Source organism: Girardinichthys multiradiatus, chromosome 18, assembly GCF_021462225.1.
Source record: "Girardinichthys multiradiatus isolate DD_20200921_A chromosome 18, DD_fGirMul_XY1, whole genome shotgun sequence".
NCBI lineage: Eukaryota > Metazoa > Chordata > Actinopteri > Cyprinodontiformes > Goodeidae > Girardinichthys > Girardinichthys multiradiatus.
In genome coordinates, this window is record NC_061810.1 from 46,561,949 (window position 1) to 46,573,369 (window position 11,421).

Genomic DNA, 11,421 nt, shown 5'->3' on the forward strand with positions numbered 1-11,421 from the left:
CACAAACAAATGATGCTAAAAATAAGAATTTAACGTATTTAGGAGAATAAGAAAACATTTGTTGGAATTTCACTTATTTATTTAAGTCGTTTCTAGTTAAACTACATAACTTCTAGTCAGAAATATTGATTAAAATCAAACCAAGTGAACTATATGCAAATTTGTAATTTTATTAATGCTATTTATTAATTTAGTTTTTTTTTTTTTTATCAGTGTAGGCTGTAGATGAAATGGCAACGCGACGACTTATTGATGAAGGGGCGACTTGACAACATTTAAGAGGATAACAGCTATAAAAAATAACAGCTATAAAAGTCTTCAGGTTAAACCGTTTTATTTGTGCCATGCAAATTTAAATTTCAAATATTTAGAGGAATTGGTTGAAAAATATTTAAAAATCATGTTGTTTTTTACAGAGATATGCTTCATCAGAAGGGTCCCACCACTACTGTGAGCTTCAACATTGCATCATTGGGTTATGATAAAAAAAAAACTGCCCTGTTGTCTCACTGAGGAACATTTTGCTCGCCCGGGTGGCCGCTGCAGCCGCCCGGCCAATATACAGCACGCCAGGGGGCCACATCGGCCTTTACGCGGGGCCCTTCCTGGATCCTGACACGGTATTTAAATATCAGGAGCGGGGCGGAACCTGGAGGCACCTTTTATAAGAGGAGGAGGAGAAGCGCAGTTCTTCACTGTGTTTGCGCGCTGCGCCTCCGTCCATCCAGAGTTGCGTCCCGACGGCCCCCCGGCGGGAAGGGAAGACAAACGGGCCACACGAAGAAGTCAGCGTCCCTCTGTAATCCCTATAAATAAGACTCTGAAACAATGGATGACTGAAAAATAAGAAATATTGACTGAATTACTCAGAGGAACATTTGTTAAATCCGCTTCATGCGTCGGGTCCTTTTTCTTGGCTAACAGAAGAAACCTTCAGTCCGGATTTTTCATTTGCTGAGGATTGTATATTTCTTTTTGATATATATAGATTTTTTTTTATATAAAACCCAGCTTTAGATATTTTTTCTGTTCTCTGAAGACTTGTGTTGGGGATGTTGAGCTCTGTGAAGATGGAAGCGCACGATTTACCAGATTGGAATACCTATTATAGCGAGGCCAGCGAGGTAAAAAACTGAATTCGCTCTTAAAATTGTATTACTTTGTACAATAAACATTTTAATAAATTTACTTTTACTTCAAAATCTGGAACAGTTAAGAGGATTTAGAATTGGCAGCGCAGCGGTGCAGATGGTGAAATAGGGACAAATTTCGTTTGCGCAACAAGAGTTCAAGTCATATAAGTGTTTCGATTTACATTTAGAAGAGAGCATATCTTAAAACATACTTTTATGTATAAAAAATAATCACATAGAAGTGTTGTAAGGTTAAAATAAAATAACTTTAATTAAAAAGCAAAATAACTTCTTAAAACCCAACTAGACGATAAGAAAACATCCTAATGGCGTAAAATGTGCTATCCTTATAAATATTGTGAGGATTCCTCTTTTTTTAATCCCACAAGTAATATTCTAAAATATTACAAAATCTTTTGAAGCAGTTTGGGCGAGAAAATCACAAGTTTTCATCTAAACCTACGCAAAAAACGTAGTATGTACAGAGTTTTTAATTCTAATTGAACGGAAAATGATTTATTTGAACAGAAATTTGCTCTTCAATGGAGAGCCTTGTATTTCTGATGCGGCTGACATGTTGCGACAGTTCAGGTGTTAATGACGCATCTCCACCCCCCGCTAATTTAATTTGAGTTAATTCCATCAGCAGCTTCAGGTCTCACCTCAGCTCCATGATGCAATTACCATGAAGAAAGAGCCTGGTAATATTTAACCAATAATCAGTAAGCGGGGCTGTGATAGCGTTTATTCTCAGCGGCAGATTTATGCATGTTGTGCCAAAAATGCGGCCAAGACTCATAAAACCAAACTCAATTATTGTGATCTGTTTAAAGAAATGTTCTGGTGTTTATATTAAGCTTTGAGCTTTTTAGTATTGATTTTCTTTCCATGGTGACAGTGGAGGAGGCCGTCTGAGCTGAGAGGCACCATGACGCGTCTTTTTACGCATTTTCGAGTTAACACGGCTGTGCGAAATTCAAGTCCTCTCCGCACACTGAGAGACTCATTGTGCATTGATAAGAGAGACTTTTAAAATGGAGTTTCAAATTTCTGCTCATATTTAGTTTTTTTTTTTTTCTGAAAAAAAGGAATACTTGATCAGTTTCAATAGTTACATTATTATCTTCATATTTTAAATAAAACTTGCTTTAGATGAACCTGTTCTTTTTTAATTCCTCTGCTGGATCTAACGAGATGTCGTTTTCTTTTCTCCTACCTCCACAGATGTATTCCTCTCCCAGCACCATGAACTCTGGTCTGGGCTCCATGAGCTCCATGGGCTCCATCAACAGCTACATCAACCTGAACCCAGCCACGGCCTCACCAGCAGGCATGAACATGGCGTATCCTAGCTCCAGCCTCGGCAGCTCTTCTCTGGCTACAATGGGCACTGGGCCCAGTCACATGTCTCTGTCCCCAGTGGCGTCTTCCCTCAGCTCGAGCACCCTAACTCAACTGGGCTCCACTGCTCCTGCCTCTCTGGGCTCTTTGTCCCACTACCAGAACATGAGCCAGTCCATGAGTCAGCTTGGATACACTGCTGCTGGCTCCCTGAGCCGGGCCGGGCCCAAGGAGGTCCCTCCAAAGCCCTACCGACGCTCCCTGACCCATGCCAAGCCGCCGTACTCCTACATCTCACTCATCACCATGGCCATCCAACAGAGCAGCAGCAAGATGCTCACCCTGAATGAGATCTACCAGTGGATCATGGACCTGTTCCCGTACTACCGCGAGAACCAGCAGCGCTGGCAGAACTCTATCCGCCACTCGCTCTCCTTCAATGACTGCTTCGTGAAGGTGGCCCGTTCGCCGGACAAGCCAGGCAAAGGCTCCTACTGGACTCTTCACCCGCAGTCGGGCAACATGTTTGAGAACGGCTGCTTCCTGAGGCGCCAGAAACGCTTCAAGATCGAGGACAAGGCATCCAAAAAGGGAGCCAAGAACCAGGAGGGGGGCTCGGGGAAAGGAGGCCATGGCGGACACCATCTGGGGGAGGATCACAGCCCCACAGGTGGGTCAGAGGGAGCGGACTCCGCCCACTCAGACAACTCCCATCCAAGCTCTTCAGATGACCAGCCTCATCACAGAAACACCTTGGTTTCTCTAGACTGCCCTCAACTGTCCTCCTCACACCTCCACAGCCCAGCTGCCTCCCTGCCTCCTTCCTCCTCCACCTCATCCTCCATCCCACCATCCTCCCTGTCCCTCTCCGGCACCTCCCCCTCCTCCAGCTCTCTCCTTCACTCCCAATCCTTAGCCAGCAGCTCCCACCTCCTGCCTAGCGCCATGCAGCCGCACATGGACCTACACAGCGACGCCCTCAAGTCGTTGGACCCCCACTACAACTTCAACCACCCCTTCTCCATCACCAACCTCATGTCCAACGAGCAGAAGATGGACCTGAAGTCTTACCAGGACCAGGTGATGGCCTACACCGGCTACACCAGCAGTTCGCCGGTAGGAGTGAAGCAGATCTATGACAGCCCCAGCCCGGCTGCCATGGACTCTGGAGCTTACTACCAACCACTGTACAGCCGTTCGGTGCTCAACGCCTCCTAATATGGACAAACACACACAAACCTTTCTGCTGAGGTGAGCCAAGATGGAGGCTTCTGTTTCTAAAATGGACACTGAAGCTCTAGTTCTCTTCCTCTTTCCTTCGCTCTCTTTGGCTCACATTCAGTCGTCTTCACAGGACTTTCACCTGAAACGGCTGCTGCTGTGTCTGAGGGGCCAAAAAACTGTTTGCTTTTATCAAAGAAGGAGACTGTGTAGTTACAGTAGAACTGGACGGTGAGACTTTCTAAGTGATCAAGAAGATGCATCTGTGTGTAAGTCAGATTCTGTCTTTGCAGGGTGAAAATTAAACCTGTATACAATGTAAATAGATGTGCAGGGGGTGGAGGAGGAGGTATGCATTTATTTATGAAGGGAATAAATTTTAATATATCTTCTGAAGGCCGGCCGGTTACAACTCAAATTGCAATTTTGTTTTGTAGAGTTTGAGTTTCAGGTTACTGCTTCAGGCAACAGGAGACAGTTCAGCTTTGTGTTACAGCAACTTTGGTCATTTTTTTTTAATTTTTTTAAATGGTTCTGTCACTTCTGTCACATCCAGACATGCAAAAAAAATGCAACAAACTCTGAATCTCTGACAGAATGATTTCAAAGCAACTGTGGTAAAAAAAAAAAAAAAAAAAAAAAAAAAAAGAACAAAAAAAGAAATATAAAGTTGTTTTCATTGCCCAAATCCTTCTGTTATTCCATATATGGCAGCCATTAAAGTGAACAGGTTTCTGCAGACTGGAGCTTTTTGAAGAGAAGTTCAGTCAGTTACCAAAACTTTGACAAAAGGGAGGGAGAAATGCACTATGAGGAGGATTTACATACAGTACTTTGCACTCTGGAGCTCCCACAGACCAGGTATGCTGATAGCGTGTGTGTGTTTGTGTGTGTGTTACAACAATGCTTAGGAAAGCCCCCCTTACGCTGTCAATGTATCGGCTCAGGGGGGTGTCAAGTGACCCACCAGTGTCCGAAAGTGCCTTTTCTCCAAACGCCTGCTGATCTGATAACAGATCGATGTGTCGACAATCTGCTGAAGGATTTTTCTGATAAAGTGCAGGAGTTTCAGGTCACATGATGTCCTTTGTGGAACATGATTTAGTTTCGAAGAGAAATGTCTTTTATTTAAGCTATGTCGCTTTTCAAACTCTGAAAGTGTGCTGATATAATATATATTTTGTTTTCTTGTTGTTGTTGTTGGTTTTACATGTGATTAAAATGATTCATGTTTCATTTTTCTTATTAAAAACGGAAAAAATGTGGGGAAGAAATTGTTCATTTGTTATTTCTCTTCTCAAAATCACTTCAACTTCAGAAATCAACATGCTTCACAACAAAAATCCAGTTTAACCTGCAGCAACTTTTGCATCCAGTCAATCAGTCAAGGAACGTCTTGGCGAGGCGCTGCCACAGGAATAGCAGCGGCTTGTTGAAACAGCTCCTGACCAAATGACTGTGGTGTGTGACATGTAGGACCAGCAGACTAAACATGGTCGGATCCCACTGAGAGCCTCAAAGCACATCTCTTCTGCATAAACCATCAAGCACCAAGTGAGACCCAAACTTCTCCAAAAACTACCGACCTTCCTCTTGACCCTGCACAAGGAAAACTATCAGCAAGACAACAAACTCAAGAAGAGGGAGAAGACGCTGGAGAGGAGCACCTTTAAACTTTACGAAGTCTCCTTGAACACCATGAGCAGAAATAGTAAAGATTTTAAATTTTGCACTTTTGCATCTTGAAACTTTATACACTTCACATATTTTTTGGGGGCTGGAGGGACTATGTCTCTCGGCTGGCCTGGGAACGCCTTGGGCTCCCCCTGGAGGAGCTGGAGGAGGTGTCTGGAGAGAGGGACGTCTGGGCGTCTCTGCTGAGTCTGCTGCCCCCGCGACCCGGTCCTGGATAAGCGGAAGACGACGAACGAACGAACGAACATATTTTTTGTTGATTTTCACTTCCTGCAGCCACCCTGCAGCCCTGCCCTGTTGACTCTCCTCCTCTCTACCTGGCTGCCCACCTTTTGTGCTGTAATGTCTTTTATTCCCTACCACATCAACCTTGGCAGCAATAATCCCCAATACTGTCCCTTGTAAAAGAATTCATCCCTCTTAAACCTATTTCCATTTTCTTTAAATAGCAGCTAAAACAATCTATGTATTTTCATTATTTATGAGTTAGACCAACCAAACGCAGTCGATTATTGTAAAGTGGAAGAATAAAAAATACACTGTTTTCCAAAAGAGATGACTGAATAAAATCCACTAACAAAATCCAAACACTGCACGTCACCCTGCACACACCACTCCTACTGAGAAGCACAGTTCAGGCAGCATCATAGTGTGGGAAACCTTTTTCTCCATCAGGGACAATGGAAGCTGGTCAGAGTTTATGGGAACCACCCAGCAGGATAGTAGCCCTAAACATGCAGTAAAAGCTACCGATGAAGGACTTAGATCAGATTAACGAGTCAGAAAGGCCTAGTAAAAGTCCAGACCTAAATCCAATAAATAATTTGTGGTAGGATTTGACAATTGATGTTTACAGATGCTTACAAACACAATTTAAGTCTCTAGATGTGCACAGCTGGCAGAGACAGACCACAAAAAGACTAAATGCATCCAAATGCATATCACACTCTTTACCTTTAAATGATACTTTTCCTGTCACCCCACAACTATGCTCTACTTCATGTTGGTCTGTCACAAAAAATCCCAACTTAATACATTGAGGTTCTGGTTTGTAATGACAAGAAATGGAGAAAAGGGGTATGAATGCTTTTGCAAGGCGTCAAATGTTGGAATTTTTCCAAGACAAACAAAACAAGGTTAAAATAATTCCAAGTAATATAGTGTCTATATAATTTACAGTCTTCTGTCATCTCTCATTTCTTCCAAGCTTTCTTCTAATGCTTTGAAGTGGTTTTAGTCATAGTTCTCAAGGATTTTCTGAAGATGTTTTAAAATTTTTCTTTTCTTTCCTCGTATTTTCAGTCCACCATTTGATCAGTTTCAAAGGCATGTTTTTTTTTTGTTGTTTGTAAATTAACGCATTTAACTCTGCCCTCTGAACCAGCTATGAATAATTAATCTCCTAAATGCAGACCTAAAAAACAACTTAGCAACCAAACAATTTCAAACTAAATTTAGTTACCAAAAGTCTGTCACAAAAACACAATTTGTTCTTATTTGTTTTTGGGAAATTGATAAAAACTTTAAACATAAAGTTTCAAAGACAAAATAGGAGTTTAGCCCCAGCAAGGTGATTCCCAAAGAACTAAAAACGTGGAATAGATCCTAGGGTTTTTTTTGTTTTCTGTTTTAAGCACACGCTGTACAATAAATGATTATATACAATCAGGTACAGGCTTCCTACCTGTTTTTATGTTAACAATCAGTACATATCCAGAAATTTCTAGATGCCTTTTTGCACATTTTCTAACAACAAAACAAACATTTTTACTATGAATTTAAATCAGATATTTCTACTGAGGCCAAGCAAATGTGGTCTGCAAAAAACACAGGTGGACAGAACGACACACGGACAGACGGATGGAACATTTAAAGAATAGTACAGGGAAAAAATGCAACCACTTCTATGCTCTGTTTTCTTTTTTATTTTAAACAAGAAAAAGTACTTTTAAAAATACTTGACTTAACTCTGGAAAATACTTAAATCCCATTTTTTTCAGTGTTTTCCTGCACAGGAATGGCAAAACTAATAAACAAAAAGCCAAACAGAAAATTTAAAACATCGTGAGCTCCAGGAAATACTAATCAAGACCAGTTTAACAGTTACTAGAAAGTATGGCTCCTTGGAAGCCAGAGAGAACAATATTTTGGCTCTAAAAGACAAGCAGCACATGCATACATGTGCATACCTGAGGATATGGTGATTTGTCTTGAGCCAGAGTGTGAAGCCAAGGCAGCTCAACACCTTGCACACACAAAGCCACCTTTAGAGCAGTTGGGCTGATAAGATAGAACAGCGCCTGCCTGATATGTTCCACAGAGCTACATAGACTCACACACACTGGAGGTCGCTTCAGGTATAACCTTGCAGACTGTGATATGTCCCCTCAGTAATCAGCAGTCAGACTCAGACCTGAGGGAGAAAGGAGATTAGAGTATTTACATGGAATAACTCAGCGTGGCTTGAGTGTGTGGTTTGAAGCAGCAACAATCCAGCAGTTAGAATTTCAGCGCCACATTTCAAACCTCTCCACTGTAATCTGTAACCTACGGCTGACCCAGTTTCTGAACGTGAGAATCTAGCAAAACAGATACGAGCCACTGATAAAGGTCTGGACGGCCATAATAAAGATATGATTTAGCTTCTAGTTTGTTGGGAAATCCTTGTTTGTCACACTTTTCTGTGGCTGACTGTTTACATCATAAAAATTGTCTTAGATCCACACTACGACAGTGTTAGAAACCAGCGTCATCTTGTCCCATTTCAACCAAAACTTTTATGTGAGAGGAAAACACGAAATAATTGGGAGATGGAAGAAATATTATTCATAATTTTCAATGTTTTGTACAAAAGAAAGTCAAAAAAGTCTAGCATGCATTTGTATTTAGTCCCCTTTATTCTGATTCTCCTCAATAAAAAGAAAGTGCAACCAAAAGCAATCAGAAGTCACCTAATCCTTTAAATAAAGTCCATCTGTGTAATTTAGAGCTCCATTCAATTCATCATTTGATGAAAGAATGAAAAGAATGTCGCATAGCCGCAAACCTACCAAGACATGGATGTCCACCTAAGCCAGCAGGCAAGGAGAGCATCAATCAAAAAAGCAGCTGAGAGGCCCATGGTAACTCTGGAAGAGTTGCAGAGATCCACAGCTCTTGTGTTGACAGTTAGTCATGGACTCCACAACTCTCTCCTTTATGGACGAGGGGCAATAAGAAAACAATTATTGAAAGAAAGCCAATTTGTAGGAGAAGATGCTCTGCTCAGATGAGGCCAAAACTGAACTTTATGGCCTACATGCACATCCACATCACTCCAAACACAGCAACCCCACTGTTAACCATGGTGGTGGCAGCATCATGCTGTGGGAATGTTTTAGTTCATCATGGATAGGGAAGCTTCTCACAGTTGATGGGAAAATGGATGGAGCGACAGTTCTGGAAGAAAACGAGAAAGGATATGCAGAAGATGTTTTTAAAGCGAAAGACCCCCCCAGAAGACTTGGAACTGGACCTGCAGCAAAGTATTGAGTTTGTGTTGGTCTAACATAAAAAATCCATATACATTGAAGACCCTGGTCTCCAATATGGCTGCCATTTTAGTATGAGACATATTGACAGATGCAGTATTTGCACTGCTGATGGTTTGAATCTGATTCAATTACTTAAATACATTACATGGTTGCTGCATTGTTTGTATGTATAAAATGGGCACATACCTTGGAATCAAACACATGCTGGTAACAGTGCTTGGCCTAGTCACTGACAACAACAATTTGCAACAAAGGGAACCCAGTTTAGTTGGATGTTCTTGGATTAATGAGATGCATGAAATGTCCACCTTTAGTAGGCCAAGCAAGAACTTTGCATAAAAATGTATCATAATTTTCTCCTGGACCTGATTCCTCTGTACCCTGATTGTTATAATTTTCATTCAATCAATCAATTCATTTCAATCAAACACCAAATTACAGAAAAACTGATCCACAAACATGATAGGAAAATAAATACCTGGTTGGGAAGGATCTAAACTTCAGATCTGACCTAGAAAAAATATGACTTTGTCACATTTATCTAATTTGTATCTTATCATGAAGGAGGATTTGGAGAGAGTGAAGCAAGTCTGTTGTCACCTGAACTGAAACAGTGACTCTGTATGCTCTGTTAAACACACGATGACAGCTGCCCTGAGGCTGTTCTGTGGGTGACAGCAAAGCCAGCTTGGAGCTGCCAGCATGCACACCTGCACAGAGAACGTCCGAGCTGCAAAATAACCTGACTTCTGTGCAGAATAAAGGACAATATTCTGCTGCTGAGGGTCCAGTTTCTACTCTGTGATGAATTACTTTCATCAAAAAACAAGGAAGAAGACTGGAGAAGAGTAGGGAATCAAAAGTGCAAGAAAGAAAGGAGGAAAGACAAAGAGAAAGAGGGTGGCGTGTTTTAAGGAGTGCAATGCAAATGAGGCATCCAGCGCATCCTGGATCCTGTTAGGTGGAGGTACTGTTTATACTTGTTATTGCCTGGGGAGAGATAGAGTGAAGGGAGGGAGAGTAGGAAAGCCCTTACAGTTTAGGCCTCAGGACAAACTCTCTTTTTTTTTGTCAAAATAATTAGGTGTAATAAGAAACCGAAGGGTAAGTCAGTTATTGAGTCAGTTTGTTGAGCAGCAGGGCAGTCGATAATCTAAGCCTGATCTTACTAATGAATGTGAACTCATCTATGTGACCTATTCAAATTATTTACAGATAATCCTGAGAAACCTTGAAACTCATGCAAAACATTTCCTGTAGACTCTGGTAAAATAAGAAAATGTGCACCAATTATAGATATTTCAGCAAAAAAAGTCTTTATTGCTTGAAACACAAATTCTATTTCTACTCTGCAATGAGAGCTGTGAGAATCATAAGTAGAAATCAGTACCGAGATCTAATAAATCACCTAGTGCTGAATTTAAAATTGATAAAACTCTTTAATTTGGTGGACTACCATATTTGGCAAGTTATGTTTAAAATACATAACAACATATTATGAGCAAATTTGCAAAAATATTTATTTAAAGAAACTGTATTTATAATTTGGGAAACCTAAAGTCAGAACTAGTCTAATGGAACATTGTATTTCTGTTTATGAAAGTATTCTGTGGAATAATCTGTAGAGATAAACCAAAGACAGTCGAAAAAAAATATATATAGGTATATGTATGGTTGGTTGGCCCCTGTTTAGTTGATCATGTGTTAGTAAGTAGATTTTTTGAGACAAGGTGGTAGATTTGTAAGATTTTTCTTCTTTCTATTCCTTTGTATTCCTTTTTTGTCTTTATTGTTCATATTAAAATGTGTTATGTTTATTTGATTTGTTATTGAATGAAATAAATGTAATAATGAAGTAATTAAATTAATACATTTTAACATTAAATGACATGAATTTAATAATTTAACGAAATTAGGTACAATTATGTTATGTCTTGCAAAGTATTTATACCCCTGGAACTTTTTTTATGTATTTTCACTTTGCAACCACACCGTTTTAATAAATGTGGCGTCATGTGTATTCAAAACCCCTGAGTCAATACTTTGCAGAACCTCCTTTCACTGCAGTTTCTACCAGCTTTGCATATTTAGACACTGAAATACTGACTTGAGTTCAACAAAGAGAGCATCTATGAACAGTAGTTTATTGGATTTAGATCTGGACTTTGACTAGGCCACTATAACACATTAATATGTTTTGTCTGAAACATTTTATTGTAGCTCTGGCTGCATGTTTGGGGTCATTGTGATGCTGGAAGATAAACCTCTGCCCCAGCCTAAAGTTGTTTGGCTAATTCTGACCAGCTTCTCTGTCCCTGCTGAAAAAGAGCATCCACTCCGCATGATGCTGCCACCACCATGTTTAACAGTGGGATTGGTGTATTTAGGGTGATGTGCAGTATTGGTTTACTGCCACTCATAGCTTTTTGCATGCAGGCCTCCTCTGACCAGAGTACCTTCAACATTTTGCTGTGCCCCCACAGCGCACAAGTGATCTC

The 11,421-nt window shown here is 40.7% G+C and overlaps 1 protein-coding gene across 1 annotated transcript; it reads left to right on the forward strand.

The window, feature by feature from the left end:
• Positions 1-693: 693 nt before the first annotated feature.
• Positions 694-4,969, forward strand: foxa3 (forkhead box A3). The gene is made up of 2 exons (XM_047390817.1): positions 694-1,124; positions 2,358-4,969. Exons 1-2 carry the CDS (start codon positions 1,053-1,055, stop codon positions 3,690-3,692), a joined length of 1,407 nt encoding a protein of 468 aa, XP_047246773.1. The 5' UTR covers positions 694-1,052; the 3' UTR covers positions 3,693-4,969.
• Positions 4,970-11,421: the final 6,452 nt, after the last annotated feature.

Excerpts from the sequence above, each read along its gene's own strand:
- foxa3 (XM_047390817.1), top strand. The coding sequence starts at position 1,053 with ATGTTGAGCTCTGTGAAGATGGAAGCGCACGATTTACCAGATTGGAAT. Across the intron at positions 1,125-2,357 it reads ATTATAGCGAGGCCAGCGAG|ATGTATTCCTCTCCCAGCAC; the intron begins GTAAAAAACTGA and ends CTACCTCCACAG.